General features: G+C 47.0%; 1 protein-coding gene across 1 annotated transcript in view; it reads left to right on the top strand.

Moving 5' to 3' along the window:
- Positions 1-5,843: 5,843 nt before the first annotated feature.
- The window catches only part of LOC309550108 (proteinase-activated receptor 1-like), a gene marked incomplete at both ends in the record, with an annotated part of 70,330 nt that continues 52,631 nt past the window's right edge, over positions 5,844-23,542 (top strand). The window contains 2 exons of the mRNA XM_082250564.1: positions 5,844-6,023; positions 7,315-7,402. Of these exons, the coding sequence (XP_082106690.1) occupies positions 5,844-6,023; positions 7,315-7,402 (268 nt within the window). The remainder of the gene's footprint in view (positions 6,024-7,314; positions 7,403-23,542) is intronic.

Here is a 23,542-nt window from a genome sequence, read left to right as displayed (position 1 = left end):
AGAGCCGCCTGCCCCACGCATCGGAGTCCCCGCTGCCGAGTGGGGGCAGAAGCGCGCCTCACCCCTTAGCTGAAGCTGTAGCTATACCTATGTTGGTTCGCGCAGGAGGGGCCGCCTGCCGCAGTATAACTGCGGTGGGCGGTCCTTAACCGATTAATAGCAGAAAGTAAAATATATTGTTTTTTTTTTTTTTTTCAAAATTGTCGCTTTTTTTTTTTTTGTTTAGTTTTAAAAATAAAAACTGCACAGGTGATCAAATACCACCAAAAGAAAGCTCTGTTTGTGGGGAGAAAAGGACATCAATTTTATTTGAGTACAGCGCCGCACGACCGCGCAATTGTCAGTTAAAATAACGCAGTGTCTAATCGCAAAAAATGGGCCGGTCGTGAAGGGAGGGGAATCTACCGGAGGTCAAGTGGATGAAAGTGGGCTGGCAAGTTTTAAAGCCACGGTTCAGACTGGCGTGGACTGACTACAAATACTTTTAGCACTAAGCTTACAACCCCCAACATAACCAGGGCTGTCTTTAACACAGGGCAAAAGGGGGCAGCTGCCCAGGGCCCAGTCATTGGTGTGGGGCTCAAAGAAGCTGCCCCTTGAGCCCACACTGCCTGCAAATAGTTGATAAGTGGATTCGGGAGGGCCCAAGAAAATGTTTGCCCAGGGTCCGATAAATATTAACCACTTAACGACCGCTCACTGTGCCTCTACTGCGGCACAGTGACTCGTTATCGTCCAGCGACGTAGACCTACGTCGCTGGACTCCTCCCCCTGTAGGCGGCGCTCGCGCACCGCCAGAGGCGCGCTCCCGCTGTTTTCATTCACAGCGGGAGTCGGGCCAGGGGAGGAGCGGCGGCAATCGCCGCCGCTCTTCCCCGACCATCGGGGAATCGAGTGAGGAGATCCGCCCGCCTGTGTAAACAGAGCGTGCGGATCTCCTAAGTGACAGGGAGTGACAGATCGGAGTGTTCAGCATAGCTGAACATGCGATCTGTCCTTCTGTCACTCAGTCACCTCCCCCCCACACATTAGTAAGCACCAGGCATACATTAACCCCTCCCTCTCCAATAAAATTAACACCTTCCCTGCCAGTGTCATTTTTACAGTAACAGTGCATATATATAGCACTGATTACTGCAGTAATGTCACTGGTACCCCCAAAAGTGTCAAAAATGTCAGTCAAGGGTCGGATCTGTCCGCCGCAATGTCGCAGTCCTGCAAAAAAATCGCCGATTACCGCCATTACGCGTTAAAAAAAAAACACCAAAAATGACAGAAATCTTTCCCTTAGTTAGTAAACGCAATAACTTTTGCGCAAACCAATCAAAATACGCTTATTGTGATTTTTTTTTTTACCAAACATGGGTAGCAGAAAACAAATTGGTCAAAAATTTTAAAAAAATTTGATTTTTACATATTTTTTGGGAGGAATTTCATATAAAAAAAAGTGAAAAATATTGTTTATAGCGCAAAAAGTAAAAATCGCACAGGTGATCAAATACCACCAAAAGAAAGCTCTGTTTGTGGGAAAAAAAGGACGTAAATTTTGTTTGGGTACGGCGTCGCACGACCGCGCAATTGTCAGTTAAAGTCGCACAGCGCCGAATCGCAAAAAGTGGCCTGGACGTAAGACAGCAAAATCCTCCGGTGGTAAAGTGGTTAAAGATGGCCCTGAACATAACATAATATTATGTCCTTGTTTCCCGGCAGGATACATCTTATCCAGGTATTGGAGTGACAAATGGGACCAAGTGTCTTTCCAGACTCAAGAAATACATAACAACATGGAACAAAGGTAGGAGGCTACTTTTTAATCTCCCTTCACAGTAGGGATATCGGTGTTTTCAAACAGCCAGTAACAGGCCTTCCAGAGCTGTTGTGTCCAGGTGCCATTTTAACCACTTAAGCCCCGGAAGATTTTACCCCCTTCCTGACCAGGGTTTTTTTTGCGATTTTTTACTACATGACTTTAACGGACAATTGCACGGTCGTGCGACGCTGTACCTAAACGAATTTGGCGTCCTTTTTTCCCCACAAACAGAGCTTTCTTTTGGTGGTATTTGATCACCTGTGCGGTTTTTGATCATGTGCTATAAACAAAAAAAGAGCGACAATTTTGCTAAAATAACAATATTTTTCAAATTTTTTTATATGAAATTCCCCCCAAAAAAATGTAAAAATCGTAATTTTTTTAACATTTTAGGCCAATTTGTTTTCTGCTACATATGTTTGGTAAAAAAAATTGCAAAAAGCGTATTTTGATTGGTTTGCGCAAAAGTTATCGCGTTTACCAACTAAGGGAAAGATTTTTGTCATTTTTATTGTTTTTTTTTTAACGAGTAATGGCGGCGATCTGCGATTTTTTTTGCGGTACTGCAACATTGCGGCGGACAGATCGGACCCTTGACTGACATTTTTGACACTTTTGGGGGTACCAGTGACATTACTACAGTAATCAGTGCTATACATATGCACTGTTACTGTAAAATTACACTGGCAGTGAAGGGGTTAACTTTTTTTTTTAAAGGGAGGGGCTATGTCTGTCCCTAGGGGCGTGATTCTAACTGTGATTGGCTGTGGCTTGAGATGTATGAACAGTGATCAACTGTTCTACATAGTAGAACCGTATGATCATCATTCATACACCGGGGAGAATGACAGGCGGCTTGTTTACATTAGCCGCCTGCCTTTCTCCCTCTGCACCGACGATCACGAGTGACTGGAGGACGATTGGGTCCGCCGGTCACACGCGCGGGGGGGGGGGTCTGTGACCACTCAGGAGCGGGAGCGTGCCTCCGGGGGCGCACGCTCGCTCCCTAGACCCTCACAGGCTAGCGACGTAGTACTACGTCACTCTGCCTGTCAGGGGCTGACCGCCGCAGTAAATAGTCGTGCGGCGGGCGGCAAGTGGTTAATCTTCCTTCAGAGTAGGGATATCAGTGTTTTCAAACAGCCGGTAACAGGCCTTCCAGAGCTGTTGTGTCCTGGTGCCATTTTAAAATGGCACCTGGGACACAAGTGGATGCGGAGCAAAGGGCATAATTATATGCAGGTGCAGCACCCTCCTAGGTAGGTGCTAGGAAAAAGCATCTATTGCAAAAATGCCCTGTGTGCATGAGGCCTTAGGAAAAAAAAAAGCATTTTAGTAATTGTGCGCAAAATGAATAAAGTGGCCTGGGAGCTAAAGGATTACATAGAGTAATTGTAGGCTAAATGTATCCTCCAATCACTAGTGATAAGCTTGGGTTTGGTCCAAACGCAGAAGTTAGCTGTCATTGCTGGACCAATGAGCTATGGGCGGGAAATTCCCCACCCCGCAGCTAAAGTACACAAAAGGGACAGAGATGCTTGTGACATCATTGAGCTTATATGGGCATTTGCTCATATTAGGTCAATGACGCCACCAGGGCTGCTATTAGGAATCACGGGGCCCCGTAAAGCCTACCCGAATTTATCAAGACAATATTTTCACTAAATATACACTAAAATCATTATTAGGCTTTCAGCTGCTGCAGAGAGCTGCACAGGGCTTCCTTCTGTATTTGCCCCTCCGCCCAACCGCACCCATTCCCCGAGCTGTTGGGACCCCTCTACATGAGGACTGGTGCCCCCCCCCCCTATCAGCTGCCCTGGACACCACTGACCTGATATTGGTACAAGGCCATAATAGGTGAATGTCATTAACCAGTGCTGTATCTTGGCCTAGGCCAACAAGGCCCAGGCCTAGGGCAGCACTTTGCAGGGGGCAGCAAAAAAGCTCATGGGGCTGCACTAATATGCTGCCCTGATATATTGCACTGATGGTCACTGATGAGGCAGTACTTATATGCTGCACTGATGGGCACTGATATGCTGCCCTGATATATTGCACTGATGGCCACTGATGAGGCAGTACTGATAAGCTGCACTGATGGGCACTGATATGCTGCCCTGATATATTGCACTGATGGCCACTGATGAGGCAGTACTGATAAGCTGCACTGATGGGCTGCACTAATGGGCACTGAGAGGCTGTACTGATGAGCAGTAATGAGGCTGCATCGATGAGCACTGTTAAGGCTGCACTGATGGGCACTGATGAAGCTGAACTTATGGGAACTGATGAGGCTGCACTGATTGGCACTCATAGACTGTGGTTGTGGTCTGTGGTTTACAGATGACAGGGCAGGTCATAAACAGGAAAGGGTGTGGCCTTTACACGAAAGGGTGTGGCCTTTACAGGAAGGGGTGGGTCATATTTAAATTAGGGGTGCCCAAGTTTAATCAGGCCTAGGGCAGCACAAAACCTAAATACACCACTGTCATTAACCAAATATGTGACCAAAATCTGGCAATGGTGTAATAACCAAATATGGCCATGTGTCCACATTTATCAATGGTGTCACAAGGATACCTGACCTTTTCTACACATGAAGCTGTGGGGCAGTGAATCTCTTTTTTAAAGCTCATTGGCCCAGAAATCAGAGATGTATAGTAACTAAGTAGAACTACTTCACTACTGTACTTAAGTACGGAAAGGCGGTATCTGTACTTTCCTGGAGTAGAATTTTTTTCTCCTACTTCCACTTTTACTTCACTACATTTTTTCGATGATTTCAATACTTCTACTCCGATTTTTTTTTTTTTTTTGTGCTGCATAGTTACTCGTTACTATTATAAAAAATTACCACTGGCAGGTAGATGGCAGGTTTCATGAAGCTCAGAAAATGTGTATAATGCCATGTGTACTTTTGACTTCTTTTGACTTCTTTCTTTAATAACTTTAACTTTAATAAACTTTTGACTTCTTTCTTTAATAACTACATAACACAGTACTTTTACTTTCAGTACTTGAGTAGCAAATTTTTTTTAAAAAACTACTGGTACTTTTACTTTCAGTACTTGAGTAGCAAAATTAAAAAAAAAACTACTTGCAATACTTAAGTACAAAAAATGTTGAATACTTTAGTACTTCTACTCAAGTCACTTTTTGATCGAGCACTTCCACTTCTACTCAAGTCACTTTTTGATCGAGCACTTGTACTTTTTTTTTACTCAAGTATGGGTTTCGAGCAGAGATGTATAGTAACTAAGTAGAACTACTTCACTACTGTACTTAAGTACCAAAATGCGGTATCTGTACTTTCCTAGAGTAGAATTTTTTTCTCCTACTTCCACTTTTACTTCACTACATTTTTTCGATGATTTCAATACTTCTACTCCGATATTTTTTTTTTGTGCTGCATAGTTACTCGTTACTATTATAAAAATTACCACTGCCAGAACAGTAGATGGCAGGTTTCATGAAGCTCAAAAACATGGGTATTATCAGCGCATACGAAAATAAATGCTACTGTATGTATAAATAAAAGCTGCATTTGGAATAATAAAAAACAATATGATGTTCAAACTTTTGACTTCTTTCTTTAATAACTACATAACACAGTACTTGTACTTTTACTTTCAGTACTTGAGTAGCAATTTTTTTCAAAACTACTGGTACTTTTACTTTCAGTACTTGAGTAGCAACATTTTTAAAAAAACTACTTGCAATACTTAAGTACAAAAAATGTTGAATACTTTAGTACTTCTACTCAAGTCACTTTTTGATTGAGCACTTCCACTTCTACTCAAGTCACTTTTTGATCGAGCACTTGTACTTTTTTTTACTCAAGTATGGGTTTCGAGTACTTTATACAACTCTGCCAGAAATGACAGCTAATGTTCAGGTTTGAACCTGAACCCAAACTCATCTCCAATTATGGCTCCCGTGAGATGTCTTAAAGAAATATAAGTGTGCAAATGTAAATATCCACCTATCTGTTAGAGAAAAATACATCAGAATTTTAGCCAACTTACTTAGGATGGTCGCTGATCAGATTTTTATCCCAACAGGTCTGATCTGCAGTTGTATAAGCAATGTTCAAGGATTGCAGAAAGACGCATGTGACTTGGAAATTCACCTTTCCCATGAAGGTCTGGAGCTATTGATTCAAGAAAAGTGTCATCTAAAGAGGATTTGCTTGAGGCTGAGGCCAAGGAAAGTGAGTGATCCCCCATTGATTACCAGTCTCAGTGTCATCTGACTTTCATTTTTTGGAGAAACCTGGAATATGGGGTGGTGTTGTAAAGTGTTTTTTTGGTTTGCCCTGTTTTTTTACCCTTGTTTTAACTGACAATTGCGCGGCCATGCAACGCCGTACCCAAACGAAATTTACGTCCTTTTTTCCCCCACAAACAGAGCTTTCTTTTGGTGGTATTTGATCATCTCTGCAATTTTTTATTTTTTGCAATATTAATAAAAAATAGCGACAATTTTGAAAAAATAACAATATTTTTCTATTTTGACAGTTAAAAAATATCCAATATATTCAATGTTTGTCATATATTTAGGCCAAAATGTATTTAGCTACATGTCTTTGACAAAAAAATTCTCAATGAGCGTATTTTTAACCGCTTTAAGACCGGAAGATTTTACCCCATTCCTGACCAGGCCATATTTTGCGATTCGGCACTGCGTTACTTTAACGGACAATTGCGCGGTCGTGGGACACTGTACCCAAATTAAATTGATGTCCTTTTTTTCCCCCACAAACAGAGCTTTCTTTTGGTGGTATTTGATCACCTGAGCGATTTTTACTTTTTGCGCTATAAACCAAAAAAGTGCGACAATTTTGAAAAAATAACAATTCCAATTTGCAGCAAATTGCAGGACGCTTGCGCGATGCCATTACTTCCTAATGGCACCCAATCACTGCAGCAGGAGCTTATTTTGAGTGACAAGCATCGCGCGTTGTGATTATCCCTGATTGCAGCGCAATTTATCGCAGCAAAATTGCACCACGATTGAGTTGCCATTAAGAAGTAATGGCATTGCACAAGCATCCTGCGATTTGCCACAATTTCGAATCGCGGCAAATCCGCCCGCGATTCGGATCGCTCAGGTGTGAAAGGAGCCTAAGACTTTCATTGGGGTGTATTCATTTTTGCAACATGGTCTTGAATGAATTTGTTAGGAAAAATACTTTTTTGTGTGATGCAAATGAACAAACTGGATGCAATGATTGGCCCGCATTTGTGGGAGTATTTTGTAGTACAGTGACCCATAGAAAAGGTTGACTCTGAAAGGAAAGTAAAGGTTTTCTGACAAATCTGTTGGGGTGTACTCATTTATGCTGAGCACAGTATATATATATATATATATATATATATATATATATATATATATATATATATATATATATATATATATTGAATATCCATATCCAGCAACTGTCTCAACTTCCAGGTCAGACATAGCATCTGCATAATAATCTGTCCCTCTTATCTCCGCAGGATACACATCGTCCTGGTGTTGGAAAGGAAAGTCTGGCCACGTGTCATTCCACACTTAATGAATACTTATTAGACTGGATCAAAAGTGGTAGGCTCATTTTTTAATCTCTCTTCTTAGTAGAAATATCTCTATCTCCAAAAAGACTTATTCCTTGCAAGTTCTTGTTAGCTGAAGACCTTTGTATTGGAAGGAGTTTATTGCCATCTATACCCCCTGAAGAGATTTCCCCATTAACCACTTAAGCCCCGGAAGATTTTACCCCCTTCCTGACAAGGGCCTATTTTGCGATTCGGCACTGCGTGACTTTAACGGACAATTGCGCGGTCGTGCGACGCTGTACCTAAACAAATTTGACGTCCTTTTTTTCCCACAAACAGAGCTTTCTTTTGGTGGTATTTGATCACCTGTGCGATTTTTTGATCATGCGCTATAAATAAAAAAAGAGCGTCAATTTTGCAAAAATAACAATATTTTTCACATTTTCTTATATGAAATTCCCCAAAAAAAATGTAAAAATCTAAATTTTTTAACATTTTTGGCCAATTTGTTTTATGCTACATATTTTTGGTAAAAAAAAATCGCAATAAGCATATTTTGATTGGTTTGCGCAAAAGTTATTGCGTTTACTAACTAAGGGAAAGATTTTTGTCATTTTTGTCGTTTTTTTTTTTTTTAACGCGTAATGGCGACGATCTGCAATTTTTTTGCGGGACTGCGACATTGCGGCGGACAGATCGGACCCTTGACTGACATTTTTGACACTTTTGGGGTTACCAGTGGCATTACTACAGTAATCAGTGCTATACATATGCACTGTTACTGTAAAATTACACTGGCAGTGAAGGGGTTAACTTTTTTTTTTGAGAGGGAGGGGTTATGTGTGTCCCTAGGGGCGTGTTTCTAACTGTGATTGGCTGTGGCTTGAGGTGTAGGAACAGTGATCAACAGTCCTACATAGTAGAACCGTATGATCACCATTCTTACACAGGGGAGAATGACAGGCAGCTTGTTTACATTAGCCGCCTGCCTTTCTCCCGATGTCACGGACGATCGCGAGTGCCCGGCGGACATTGGGTCCGCCAGGCACACGCGCAGGGGGTCTGTGACCGAGCAGGAGCGCGTATTCAGCGGCGCGCGCTCGCTCCCCAGAGCCTCACAGGCTAGCGACGTAGCCCTACGTCGCTTTGCCTGTGAGGGGCTGACCGCCACAGTAAATATACCGTGGGCAGTCGGCAAGTGGTTAGCAGACTTTTCAGTGAGGGAACAATGCTGCAGTGTTGTCAGAGGTTCCCTTGGCAGATATCTGTCACTTTGAGCAAATATCTGGCCCTCCTCTTTTATTTATTGTAGTGCACTTTGATTCTTTGATTGTGTAGGAAGAAGTGTGGGAACATAAAAAATAAACATACATACACGTTGTTGTCAAAAGTATTGGGACGCCTGCCTTTACACGCACCTGAACTTTAATGGCATCCCAGTCTTATTCTGTAGGGTTCAATATTGAGTTGGCCCACCCTTTGCAGCTATAACAGCTTCAACTCTTCTGGGAAGGCTGTCCACAAGGTTTAGGAGTGTGTCTATGGGAATGTTTGACCGTTCTTCCAGAAGAACATTTGTGAGGTCAGGCACTGAGAAGGCCTGACTCGCAGTATCCACTCTATTTCATCACAAAGGTGTTCTAGGATTCTGTGCAGGCCAGTCAAGTTCCTCCACCCTAACATTGCTAATCCATGTCTTTATGGACCTTGCTTTGTGCACTGGTCCACATTATTTGGTGGGGGGGGGGGGGGTATTATGGTGTGGGGTTGTTTTTCAGGGGTTGGGATTGGCCCCTTAGTTCCAGTGAAAGGAACTCTTAAGGCGTCAGCATACCAAGACATTTTGGACAATGTCATGCTCCCAACTTTGTGGGAACAGTTTGGGAATGGCTCCTTACTATTCCAACATGACTGCACACCAGTGCACAAAGCAAGGTCCATAAGGACATGGGTGAGCGAGTTGGTTTGAAGGAACTTGACTGGCCTGCACAGAGTCCTGACCTCAACCAGATAGATCACCGTTGGGAGGAATTAGAGCAGAGACTTCTCCTCAAATATCAGTGCCTGACCTCACAAATGCACTTCTGGAAGAATGGTCAAACATTCCCATAGACACACTCCTAAACCTTGTGGTCAGCCTTCCTAGCAGTTGAAGCTGTTATAGCTGCAAAGGGTGGGTCAACTCAAAAATGAACCCTACACTAGAACTGGGATGCCTTTAAAGTTCATGTGTGTTGAAAGGCAGGTGTCCCAATACTTTTGACAATATAGTGTATTTACCTATCTGCTGCAGCATTGTTTCAGTGCTGCAGCTTTCCCCCTCTGGCCATAAATTATACAATTCTCTTGTACAATTTCACTTTAGATTTACCAAAACCATATATGAGGTCAAATACGGACACTTTCAATTTGTGTGCAATCAGACAGGCCCGTGCACTACATAGTTGAAGGTAAATCTAAAGGAAAATGAAAAAGAAAATTGTATGAGAGACCAGATTAACCACTTGCCGACTGCCTAACGCCGATCTACGTCGGCAGTCAGCCCCTCACAGGCAAAGTGACGTAGGTCTACATCGCTAGCCTGTGAGGGTCTAGGGAGCGAGCGCGCGCCGCCGGAGGCGCGCTCCCGCACGGTCACGCACCCCCCCCGCGCGTGTGACTGGCGGACCCGATGTCCGCCGGTCACTCTGCGATCGTCGGAGGAGAGGGAGAAAGGCAGGCTGCTAGTGTAAACAAGCTGCCTGTCATTCTCCCCTGTGTATGAAGGATGATCATACGGTTCTACTATGTAGAACCGTTGATCACTGTTCATACATCTGAAGCCACAGCCAATCACAGTAGAAAGCACGCCCCTAGGGACACACATAGCCCCTCCCTTTCAAAAAAAGTTAACCCCTTCACTGCCAGTGTATTTTTACAGTAACAGTGCATATGTATAGCACTGATTACTGTAGAAATGTCACTGGTAACCCCAAAAGTGTCAAAAATGTCAGTCAAGGGTCTGATCTGTCCACCGCAATGTCGCAGTACCGCAAAAAAAATCACAGATCGCCGCCATTACGCGTTAAAAAAAAAACAACAAAAATGACAAAAATCTTTCCCTTTGTTAGTAAACGCGATAACTTTTGCGCAAACCAATCAAAATACGCTTTTTGCGATTTTTTTTTACCAAACATAGGTAGCATAAAACAAATTGGCCGAAAATGTTAAAAAATTTAGATTTTTACATTTTTTTGGGGGGGAATTTCATATTAAAAAATGTGAAAAATATTGTTATTTTTGCAAAATTTACGCTCTTTTTTTGTTTATAGCGCATGATCAAAAAATTGCACAGGTGATCAAATACCACCAAAAGAAAGCTCTGTTTGTGGGAAAAAAAGGAGGACAAATTTGTTTAGATACATCGTCGCACGAATGTAGCCCCTATGTCTAATGACTGGCAAGCTGCAAAAAGTATGTAGGCATAAGACACACACCCTGCCATGCTCCCTTAAAGGAGAATTATAAAAAAATAAAAGCGTTGCACGACCTCGCAATTGTCCGTTAAAGTCACGCAGTGCCGAATCGCAAAATACCCCCTGGTCAGGAAGGGGGTAAAATCTTCCGGGGCTTAAGTGGTTAATATTGGACACAGGTTTCCGCTTTCAACTATGCCACTATGGAATAGTGGAGGTCTTGTTGGTGGTGTGTTCTGGATGCCTCTGGGTATCATAATAACCCCCTGGGCACCCTGCAGCAAAACATTCCTGCAACTGCCTAAAGGTGTCAGGTCCATCTAAATCTGCTAGTCCATCTAACACTCCCTTCCCCCCAGACTGACTATGCTGCTGTCCAAAGGTGCTCCCTGTGCTCCTTCATCCAGAGTGAGGGCACTCTAATACAGGAGGTGTGCTCTTGGCCAGATCACAAGGTAAAAACTGAGCCAAAAGAGAAAAGAAAACGAATGTAGCCCCTATGTCTAATGACTGGCAAGCTGCAAAAAGTATGTAGGCATAAGACACACACCCTGCCATGCTCCCTTAAAGGAGAATTATAAAAAAATAAAAGCGTTGCACGACCTCGCAATTGTCCGTTAAAGTCACGAAGTTCCGAATCGCAAAATACCCCCTGGTCAGGAAGGGGGTAAAACCTTCCGGGGCTTAAGTGGTTAAACATGATTGCTGATCGCCAGGGGCGTAACTACAGGGGTTGCGATTGCTACCGGGCCCCATGCTCCAGGGGGCCCAGTAGCAAACCAGTGGGTGAACTTCCAGGATTGCAAAAGTCACACTTGCGACCGGGCCCTGGCATTGCACCACTGTGGGGAGGCCCCAAGATGGCAGGAAGGGAGCCCACTGCAGAACTTGTGAAAGGATCCTGCTGCGGGACCGTAATAAAAGGCCATGCAATGAGAATAAAGAGCCCCAGGATTAGTGGGAAGAGCCCTGGGCTTGAAGGGAAGGGCCCCGGCCAGGGATCTGGGGGGGCCCTTCATGGTTTCTTGCATCGGGGGCCCTGAAGGCTCTAGTTACGCCTCTGCTGATCGCTCAGTTCTCGGGTCTGCCACACCTCTGCAGCACTTACTGAGAAGCTGAGCCAGCTGCCTGTAGGGCATCTCGGCGGATACCAACAATATTGTCAGGATACATCCAGTGTCTGGAGCCGCTCTCTAAAGTCAGCCAACAGTGGGCTTTAGACCGATGTTTATTGATTTTGGGTCACAGGAGAGCCCAAATAAGTGTACTCCTGTGACCCACATGAGACGTGGGTCATACTTCTCTTTTAATTTTTCACTAAACCCTTGTCATCTTTTAGACATACTAAAGCAAAATCTCGATCACGTGCACATAATATGCTGTCTGCGTGCTGAGGCAGAGCTTGTGGTCTATGTAGTGTGACTCGTGTGCCTTCTTTGTGCTTTGATTGAGTGTGTGTTCTGTCTGTGGGCTATAATTTAGCGTGCTTTTGGAGCCGTGATATTATCACTGCTAATGCTGGGCTGTATGTGAAGCCTGAGTAAGCCCTGTCCACCAACCAGAATCAGAGAGACAGGATATGGACTGCTGTGCCTTCAGGGAATGATAACATGCCTGCTGGGAGGAACTGGGGCTGATGGGAGAGGTATTCTCCATACTGCAACACAGTCCTGTGGAAGGAGCAGCAGGAGCTACCAGGGGAGGACTGGGCCAGGGGGCAGGGGGGCATTTGCCCCCCGGGCCACTCTGATGCCCTGCAAAAAGGCTGCACCGCTTCTGCCAAAGAAATGCCTAAAGGATTCCTGGTGAAGAGAAGTAAAAAGTTCCCACTGCTGACCTACTGAGTGCGGGATGAAGACAAGGACAGAGCGCAGACCCCCCAGCATGGATGGTGTAAGCTGTGTCTGTGCAGAGGCCGCTTACATGTCCCACTGGAGACTCTCCTCCCCAGGCAGCCCCAACCGAGCTGTCCCAGCTTCCCCCAACCACCCCCTGCTGGCTAGGTTGGGAACCCGGATTTGGCCGGTGAGTAGAGAGTACCCGGAGCAGAGCTTCAACCTGAAATGGGGGTCAAGGGGAGGCGGGGAAGAGAGAGAGTGGGAGGGGGGCAGAGTTGCTGCAGCATGCGTCTCTGGTTTGTAACTTGCCCCCTGGGCCGAAATTTGCCAGTCAGCCCCTGGGAGCTACATTTCCTGGGATGCCTAGGGAGAGCAGGCAGAGCAAGGAGGAAGAAAGACAGAACCAAGAGCCTGGGTGGAAAGCAGGGCTGGTGCAAGGATTTTTGACACCCTAGGTGAAACCTCATTTTGCTGCCCCGTTGGTGCCGCCCCCTTTGCCCCACCCCTGACTCCACCCCTTTGCCCTGCCCTTGTATACCCTTTTTAATAACTGGCTAGCTGCTGCTGTTTTCAGGGGGGGGGGAGGGGAGGCATCGTTTTAGGGTCACCAATGCTCCTCCCCTTTTCGACATTGTCCTAAAGGTGACGTCACCTCGCGAGTATTTATTTTTAAAGGGGAAACGGCAGAATTTATTTTTAAAGCGTTTGTTAACCTAAAAAAATATTGATCCTGTTCCCCTAAGGCATGTTATACAACACAGTGCTTGTGCTGTGTAATTTGTCCCCTTCTGTCACCTAAAGTACCTGGCTGATCCTACCTGGCTAGGTCCTCCCCTCCTGTAAACTGACCACGTCATACCATGACTGCTGAGCCCAAACACCATGGTCAGTCTATATGCCTCTGTCATCCGCAGCCCTCCTGTCCTCCTCTGTCCTCTCTCCCTGCCTGTCTGCTCCTGTCTCAATGCCTGCCCCCTCCCCCCCCCACACCTGCTGCTGTAGTTTCATTTAAAGTTTCATATCCTGTCTACAGTCTGTTTAATAATATTGTGTGTCCCCGTGTCTGTATTTTATAAAAAATAAACCATTCTTTACCAGTTTTCAGAGTGCTGATTGCCGCTCACGTGACCCGCTGACTCTCTCCTTCTCTCGGCTTCTCCTCCTCCTGAACTCTCAAATGACTTCCGCAGGGATTCCTCGGTCCTGCCCTGTCAGACGGGGAGAGAAGAGAGTCGGTGGGTCACGTGAGCGGCGATTGGCGCTCTGAAAACTGGTAAAGAACAGCTTATTTTTTCAAAACACAGACACAAGGACACAGGCACAAGGGATTATTAAACAGACTAGACAAGATGGTCAAAAGTGGCTTAACAACTACTTTAAAAAGAGGAAGTTAAGATTCATGGGAGGGGCTTTTGCACCCCCCCCCCCCCCTGCGGACACCCGTGCTTTTGAACCTTATTCACCCCCTTGATGTATTTAGAGATTTCTATCATGTCTCCCCTTTCCCTTCTTTCCTACAGACTGTTCCTGAAGTAGCTCACAATGTGTTTTATCCCTCAGACCTTTCTTAGTCCTTAGTCCGTAGGGTTCCATATTGAGTTGGCCCACACTTTGCAGCTATAACAGCTTCAACTCTTCTGGGAGGGCTGTCCACAAGGTTTAGGAGTGTGTCTATGGGAATGTTTGACCATTCTTCCAAAAGCGCATTTGTGAGGTCAGGCACTGATGTTGGACAAGAAGGTCCAAGAAGGAACAGGAAGTGGACATCCCCAAACTGTTCCCACAAAGTAGGGAGCATGAAATTGTCCAACATGTCTTGGTATGCTGATGCCTTAAGAGTTCCCTTCACTGGAACTAAGGGACCAAGCCCAACCCTTGAAAAACAACCCCGTACCATAATCATCCCTCCACCCAACTTTACACTTGACACCAGGGCCGGTGCAAGGATTTTTGACACCCTAGGCGAAATCTGATTTTGCCGCCCCCTAGCCCCCCCCCCCCCACCCGGCTCTGCCCCTGACGTCACCCCCTTTTCCCTGCCCATGTATACGGTGTAGGTGGCAGGGGTCATGAGTGTGTAATGCACAAGGGAGTGCAGGGTTGCAGGGTGCGCTACATAAAGAGTGCAGGGTTGCAGGGTGCACTACGAACTGCATGCAGGGTTGAGGGATGCACTATGTACTGCATACAGGGTTGCAGGGTGCTCTTCGTACTGATTGCAGGGTTGTGGGGTGCGCTAGGTACTGAGTGCAGGGTTGAGGGGTGTGCTATGTACTGCGTGCAGGGTTAAGGGGTGTACACTAGGTACTGAGGGGGGGGGGGATGGGGAGTAGAAGGAGAAAGGGGGTGGAGAGGAGGGAGTGTATGGAGAGGAAGGGGGGAGGAGAGGGGGTGGAGTTGTATGGAGAGGAAGGAGGGGAGGAGAGGAAGGAGAGGAGGGGGTGTATGGAAAGGAAGGGGGGAGGAGAGGAGGGGTGGATGGATAGGAGGGGGGGAGGAGAGGGGGGAGAAAAGAAGTGGAGAGGAGGGGGTGTGTGGAGAGGAAGGAGTGAGGAGAGGAGGGGAGGAGAGGAGGGAAGGAGGGGGTGGATGGAGAGAAAGGGGGGAGGGGGGGAGAAGGAGAGGACGAGGGGTGGAGAGGAAGAGGAGGAGGAGAGGGGGCTGGATGGAGAGGGGGCTGGATGGAGAGGGGGGGGGAGAAGAGGTGGACAGAAGGAGAGGAGGGGAGGGGGTGGAGAGGAGGGGATGTATGAAGAGGAAGAGGGGAGGAGAGGGGGTGGATGGAGAGGGGAGGGGAGAAGGGGGGGAGAGAAGAGGTAGAGAGAAGGAGAGGAGGGGGGTATATGAAGAGGAGGGGGGAGGAGAGGGGGTGGATGGAGAGGAGGGGGGAGGAGAGGGGGGTGGATGGAGAGGAGGGGTGGATGTAAAGGAGGGGGGAGGAGAGGAGGGGTGGGTGGAAAGGAGGGGGGGAGAGGGGGGTGGAGAGAAGGGAGGTGGATGGAGAGGGCGGTGGGTGGAAAGAAGAGGAGGTGGATGGAGAGGAGGGGGGGAGGAGGAGGGGAGTGGATGGAGAGGAGGGGGGTGGATGGAGAGGAGTGGGGAGGAGAGGGGGGGGTGGAGAGGAGAGGAGGAGGATGGAGAGGAGAGGGGGAGGAGGAGAAGGGGGGTGGATGGAGAGGAGGGGAGAGAGGGGGGGGTGGATGAAGAGGAGGAGTGGATGGAAAGGAGGGGGGAGGAGAGGAGGGGTGGATGGAAAGGAGGGGGGGAGGAGGAGGGGAGTGGATGGAGAGGTGGGGGGAGAGGGGGGTGGATGGAGAGGAGGGGGGAGGATGGATGAGGAGGGGGGAGGGTGGAGAGGAGAGGGGGAGGAGGAGGAGGGGGAGGATGGAGAGGAGGGGGGAGAGGAGGGGGAGAGGGGGGGGGGTGGATGGAGAGAAGGGGGAGGAGGGGTGGATGGAAAGGAGGGGGGAGGAGAGGAGGGGTGGGTGGAAAGGAGGGGGTGGATGGAGAGGAGGGGGGATGGAGAGGAGAGGAGGGGGTGGATGGAGAGGAGGGGGGGAGGGGGGTGGATGGAGAGGAGGGGTGGATGGAAAGGAGGGGGGAGGAGAGGAGGGGGTGGGTGGAAAGGAGGGGGTGGATGGAAAGGAGGGGGGGTGGAGAGGAGGAGGGGGAGGATGGAGAGGAGGGGGAATGGAGAGGAGAGGAGGGGGTGGATGGAGAGGAGGGGGGAGAGGGGGGAGGATTGAGAGGAGGGGGGTGAGAGAGAGACCCCTGCACTGTCTGCAGCCCCTGTCTGTGGGAAGGTGTATGTGACACAGGCAGTACAGTACCTTCCATACCAGCAGTGGGAAGGTCCCATTCTCGTAGCTGGGTGAGGACAGGTCGTGGAGCTGCTTCTTCCAGGGGATCCATTTGCAGGCAGATGCAGCTATCCCTGGCTGCCTGCACTTCCCGCCCATCCTCGTTCTTCGGCCCCCAGCAGCCTGTTCATCGGTCCTGGAAGGTCCCCCCCTCGCTGCTCTTCCTCCCCGCCGCCGCTGCCTCCTGGAGCCGGGTGCTGTCCCGCTCCCCGCACCCAGCACCTGCTGCCGCCTGACTCAATGCTTGTCCAGGGCAGCATCCGATTGGTCAGTCTGCCCTGAATGCTTGTTCCGGGCAGCATCCGATTGGTCAGCCTGCCCTGGGCTGGACCACAGAGTGCCAGTGGGGGGAGGCAGAGTCATCAGCGCTGACAGGGAGCTGCAGGGAGAAGTGTACAGCCAGCGTGTCCCCGTCAGGAAATTAGATGGAGCCAAGTGATGGAACAGCTGGGCGGTTGGGAGCTATGCCCGCAGCCCTCACCCCCATAACGCCACTGAGCGCCCCCGACTGAAGTGCGCTCTAGGCCGGCGCCTACCTTGCCTATAGGTAGCGCCGGCCCTGCTTGACACAATGCAGTCAGGCGAGTACTGTTCTCCTGGCAATCCCAGACACGTCCATCAGATTGCCAGACAGAGAGATGTGATTCGTCACTCCAGAGAACATGTCTCCACTGCTCTAAAGACCAGTGGTGGTTTGCTTTATGCCACTGCATTCGACTCTTTGCGCTGCACTTGGTGATGTAAGGTTTGGATGCAGCTGCTCGGCCATGGAAACCCATTTCATGAAGCTCTCACTGTTGTGCTAATCTGAAGGCCACACGAAGTTTGGAGGTCGGTGCTATTGACTCTGCAGACAGTTAGCAACTTCTGCGCACTGTGTGATTCAGCATTCGCTGACCCCACTTTATTATTTTACGTGGCCTACCACTTCCTGGCTGAGTTGCTGTTGTTCCAAGTTGCTTCCACTTTGCTATAATACCACAGTTGACTGTTGAATTTTTAGTAGCAAGGAAATTTTATTGATGGACTTATTGCACAGGTGGAAACCTATCACTGTAGCACTCTTGAATTCACTGGGCTCCTGAGACCGACCCATTCTTTCACTAATGTTTGTAGAAGCAGTCTGCATGCCTAGGTGCCTGATTTTATACACCTGTGTCCATGGAGGTGATTGGAACACCTGGATCCAATGATTTGGAGGGGTGTCCCAATCATTTTAGCAATATAGTGTATATGCATTCTGTATTTAGCTGTTTGCTTGGGGTTTTGCATGATTATTGTCATGTAGATAAAAATTGCCGTATCACCAATACATTTCCTCATGTCTATTCAAATCTTCTCTGTCTTTTTCAGAAGCCATAGACAATGAAGATTGTGAGTATATTTCTTGGAATCTTTTTATAAGACATAAACTCTCCATCTCTCCATCCCTGCTCCCCCACTGCCCTCACCTGTGTACAAACAGACCTCCCCACCATCTGCTCACCTCCCGTTCTCAGCCCTGCACACAGTCAATTTTTGGCTCTGCCTCTCCTCCACTTAACATCAGCAGGAGCGGCAGTGAGATCGTCCAGCAGGGGGCGTCTGCATCTGAGCCAGCAGGCTGTTTCTCGGCCAGCATGGGATGCCCTGTCTACATTAATCCGGCCCTGAATCCGGGGACAAAACCGGGGACAGACTTGGACTGGGGAAAATGTCCTCAATCCAGGGACTGAGAAAATGCTCACTGCTGTCTCTGATAACACATACAGTAGATAAGTGTAATTAACAATTTATACTACTTCTCTGCTCCCAACAGTCTGTCTGTCATTAAGCTCACCTGCCCAGTCACACACTCCTTCTGCATTACCACCTCACTCCCTTTCCCCAAGTGCCTTACTGGTTCCTGAAGTTATCACGGGGGTGGCAGTGCAGGGTCTTGGCTCTGGCTGTGCTGTGTTGGGTGCTGTTCCTTGACCACATCCACAGGAGACTTTCACTAGTTGATTCTCTCCATTCAGTGCAACAAGTGGTTATGGTGCTGTAGAAAGAACATTCCTCTCTGAGTATTCTTCTCCAGCCAGGGTAATAGAGGGTAGAGTCAAGGGAATTTCCTCTAGCGCCATGTCCATTGTCCAATTCACTCAGCCATGTGTGAAGCAGAACAGTACGAGATTAATGACCAGCAGTGGTGGCAACTCCATAAGAGGCACAGGGGCGCCGCACCCCCAAAGTTCCCAAAGTTAGTATGCCAAAAAAGAAGTCTTCTTTAACCACTTTACCACCGGAGGATTTTGCTGTCTTCCGTCCAGGCCACTTTTTGCGATTCGGCGCTGTGCGACTTTAACTGACAATTGCACGGTCGTGCAACGCCGTACCCAAACGAAATTTACGTCCTTTTTTTCCCACAAACAGAGCTTTATTTTGGTTGTATTTGATCACCTGTGCGATTTTTACTTTTTGCGCTATAAACAAAAAAAGAGCGTTTATTTTGAAAAAATAACAATATTTTTAACTTTTTTTATATGAAATTCCCCCCAAAAAATATGTAAAAATCTATTTTTTGTTTAATTTTTGGCCAATTTGTTTTCTGCTACCTATGTTTGGTAAAAAAAATCGCAATAAGCGTATTTTGATTGGTTTGCGCAAAAGTTATTGCGTTTACAATCTAAGGGAAAGATTTCTGTCATTTTTGGTGGTTTTTTTTTAACGCGTAATGGCGGTGATCTGCGATTTTTTTTGCCGGGCTGCGACATTGCGGCGGACAGATCGGACCCTTGACTGACATTTTTGACACTTTTGGGGGTACCAGTGACATTACTGCAGTAATCAGTGCTATATATATGCACTGTTACTGTAAAAATGACACTGGCAGTGAAGGGGTTAATTTTATTGGAGAGGGAGGGGTTAATGTATGCCTAGTGCTTACTGACCTGTTGGGGGGGAGGTGACTGTGTGACAGAAGGACAGTTCGGATGTCCAGCTATGCTGAACAGTCCGATCTGTCACTCCCTGTCACTATGGAGATCCGCCCGCTGTGTTTACACACAGCGGGCGGATCTCCAGACTCGATCCCCCCGACGATCGGGTAAGAGCAGCGGCGATCGCCGCTGCTCCTCCCCTGGCCCGACTCCCGCTGTGAATGAAAACAGCGGGAGCGCGCCTCCGGCGGCGCGCGAGCACCGCCTACAGGGGGAGGAGTCCAGCGACGTAGGTCTACGTCGCTGGACGGGAACGAGCCACTGTGCCGCAGTAGCAGCACAGTGGCCAGTGGTCAAGTGGTTAACATGTTAAAAACTGTTAGTCATATTATCATTAATTAAAAAATAAAAACTGTATTTCGTTCATATATGTGTGCACTGTGCAGGGCGCCAGACTATTGGGTGTCTTATTATTATTGTCTTTAGTCCGCCCCTATACTACCCTAGCCTGCCCCTACACTCCCCTAGCCCACCCCTTTACAGCCCTATCCCAGTGGCATATCATCTATGGGTGCAACGTGTTCACTGCACAAGGGCCCTGAGAGGTGGGGGGCCCACTGTGGTGACACACACTGCACCCACGGATGCCCTAGGGCGCCAAGATGAGGGAGTGATAACATAATAGTATGTCATATAACTTTGCATATAGACAAGGTGCTGTTGCATGTGAAAATGACCTCCTGATAAATGTAATCTTAGTTTTAATTATATTGATATAAAATAATGGATGTGGGGGCCTTTTGGAGGGTGTGATTTTTTTTTTTTGGGGGGGGGGGGGCATCATTTCATTCTTGGACCCAGGCAGCACAATGTCTTGGGCCAGCCCTGGCAGGGAACATACACCAGCATTTATTTTCACACAGTGAACAGCCCAAGAAGATAACGGAAGGTATGAGAGTTTGTGAAACTCCTTCTAATTCCATAATAAATTTACTATGATGTTGGAAAGTCTTGGGCAGATGAAAAACATTCTTGTTACATGGCTGAAATGTTGCCAAACAGCCAGGTTAGAGATGTTAAAATGGCATTATGTGATGGTGACAGATGGTGTCAAAGTCCTCCACCACTTTTCAGGTATGGTTCCAGTTTAATGTAGATGGCCTCTTTCAGGCATTTTGTAATTCAGTTGTCCTCTGTCCAAGTGTCCACCTCAAAGTCCTGGAAAGAATGTTCCTTTTCCTTAACCACTTAAGCCTCGGAAGATTTTACCCCCATTCCGACCAGGGTTTTTTTTGCGATTCGGCACTTCGTGACTTTAACGGACAATTGCGCGGTCATGCGACGCTGTACCTAAACTAATTTTTTCCCCCACAAACAGAGCTTTCTTTTGGTGGTATTTGATCACCTGTGCGATTTTTACTTTTTGCGCTATAAACAAAAAAAGAGCGTCAATTTTGCAAAAATAACAATATTTTTCACATTTTTTTATATGAAATTCCCCCAAAAAAATGTAAAAATCAAAATTTTTTAACATTTTAGGCCAATTTGTTTTCTGCTACATATGTTTGGTAAAAAAAAAAATCGCAAAAAGCGTATTTTGATTGGTTTGCGCAAAAGTTATTGCGTTTACTAACTAAGGGAAAGATTTCTGTCATTTTTGGTGTTTTTTTTTTAAACGCGTAATGGCGGCGATCTGCGATTTTCTTTGCGGTACTGCGACATTGCGGCGGACAGATCGGACCCTTGACTGACATTTTTGACACTTTTGGGGTTACCAGTGACATTACTACAGTGATCAGTGCTATATATATATGCATTGTTACTGCAAAATGACACTGGCAGGGAAGGGGTTAACTTTATTGGGGAAGGAGGGGTTAAGTGTGTCCCTAGGGGCGTGATTCTAACTGTGATTGGACATGGCTACTGGTGTAGGAACAGTGATCAACGTTCCTACATAGTAGAACCGTATGATCACTATTCCTACACAGGGGAGAATGACAGGCGGCTTTGTTTACATTAGCCGCCTGCCTTTCTCCCTTCACGGCGGACGATCGCGAGTGACCGGCGGACATCGGGTCCGCCGGTCACACGCACGGACTTCCCCGTGAATGAGCCGGGGCGGGCGCGTGCCTCAGCGGGCACGCGCTCGCCCTCTATTGGCTCACATGGAGGTGACAGGCGAGTGACATACCCATACGTCACTTTGCCTGGCCGGGGCTGACCGCCGCAGTATATGTACTTGCGGCGGTCGGCAACCGGTTAAGATATAGGACAACTGCCGAGTCCTGACTTGTAGAATGTACCATTCTACATAGGGCCATCTGTTTGTAGATCAAATGGTCTGACTCCCAATATGGTTTTTACATTTCTCAGTGCACTGCATATACCAAATTACTTCACTTATGTTTGGGTGTTGGGTCTTCTACAAGCTCCTCAGTTTTTTGCTGGGCTTTAAAATGATATGGATGTGATTTGTTCAAGATCCTTCTGAGTGGTTTTGACTCTCCAGCCACATACATGATGATTATGTTACTTCAGACCTGAGGAAACCACTTGGAGCAGCACATTGGGCCTTTTGAATGTGACTAACTACTAGTAATTCTACCATGACCTGGATACATGAGAACCCTAACCAAGGAGGTGAAGTAGTAACTAACCTTTCACCTATTGAAGGAAAACCATACACCAAGAAACATAGATGATGCCATTGCTGACCTCAGTTTGAAAGGATTTGATCCCTGGCTGTTTCTGGCCTCATTTTTTCTGAGTCACTAAACCAAAACAAGCATGCAGATCATAAAATCAGAATTGCATCACTTCTTGATCTGCATACTTGGCTTCAAGTCAGTGGCTTCTTTAACCACTTAAGCCCCGGAAGATTTTACCCCCTTCCTGACCAGGGGGTATTTTGCGATTCGGCACTGCGTGACTTTAACGGACAATTGCGCGGTCGTGCGACGCTGTACCTAAACGAATTTGACGTCCTTTTTTTCCCACAAACAGAGCTTTCTTTTGATGGTATTTGATCACCTGTGCGATTTTTTGATCATGCGCTATAAACAAAAAAAGAGCATCAATTTTGCAAAAATAGCAATATTTTTCACATTTTTTTATATGAAATTCCCCCCCAAAAAAATGTAAAAATCAAAATGTTTTAACATTTTCGGCCAATTTGTTTTATGCTACCTATGTTTGGTAAAAAAAAAATTGCAAAAAGCGTATTTTGATTGGTTTGCGCAAAAGTTATCGCGTTTACTAACAAAGGGAAAGATTTTTGTAATTTTTGTTGTTTTTTTTTTTTAACGCGTAATGGCGGCGATCTGCGATTTTTTTTTTTGCGGTACTGCGACATTGCGGCGGACAGATCGGACCCTTGACTGACATTTTTGACACTTTTGGGGTTACCAGTGACATTACTGCAGTAATCAGTGCTATACATATGCACTGTTACTGCAAAACGACACTGGTAGTGAAGGGGTTAACTTTATTTGAGAGGGAGGGGCTGTGTGTGTCCCTAGGGGCGTGATTCTAACTGTGATTGGCTGTCTGTTGAGCTGTAGAACCAGTGATCAACGGTCCTACATATTAGAACCGTGTGATCACGGTTTCTACACAGGGGAGAATGACAGGCGGCTTGTTTACACTAGCTGCCTGACTTTCTCCCTCTGCAGCGGTGATCGCAGAGTGACCGGCGGACATCGGGTCCGCCGGTCACACGCGCGCGGGGGGGGTGTCAGTGACCACGCGGGGGCGCACCTCCGGCGCCGCGCGCTCACTCCCTAGACCCTCACAGGCTAGCGACGTAGACCTACGTGGCTTTGCCTGTGAGGGGCTGACTGCCGACGTAAATCATCGTTAGGCAGTCGGCAAGTGGTTAAAGACTTCTATGGCTTGGCGTTGTATTATTGGAGCCACCCTGCACTCGGGCAGCTCATAGAGTGTAAAGAAAGTCACCCAGTGGGCTACTTAAAGCTGTAGAAAAGTCTAATCTAATCTCAGGACAGTATTGTCATACAGTGCCATGACTAAGTCACCTAGAACCCAGGGCGAACATTATTCTATTGTACAGGATTTGATAGCGCCGACAGTTTACGCAGCGCTTTACAACTTGAGGGTAGACAGTACAAATCCAATAC

This window comes from Pelophylax lessonae (genome assembly GCF_965119305.1).
Source record: "Pelophylax lessonae genome assembly, chromosome: 1".
Classification (NCBI taxonomy): Eukaryota; Metazoa; Chordata; class Amphibia; order Anura; family Ranidae; genus Pelophylax; species Pelophylax lessonae.
This window is presented reverse-complemented; position numbering and strand designations above follow the sequence as displayed.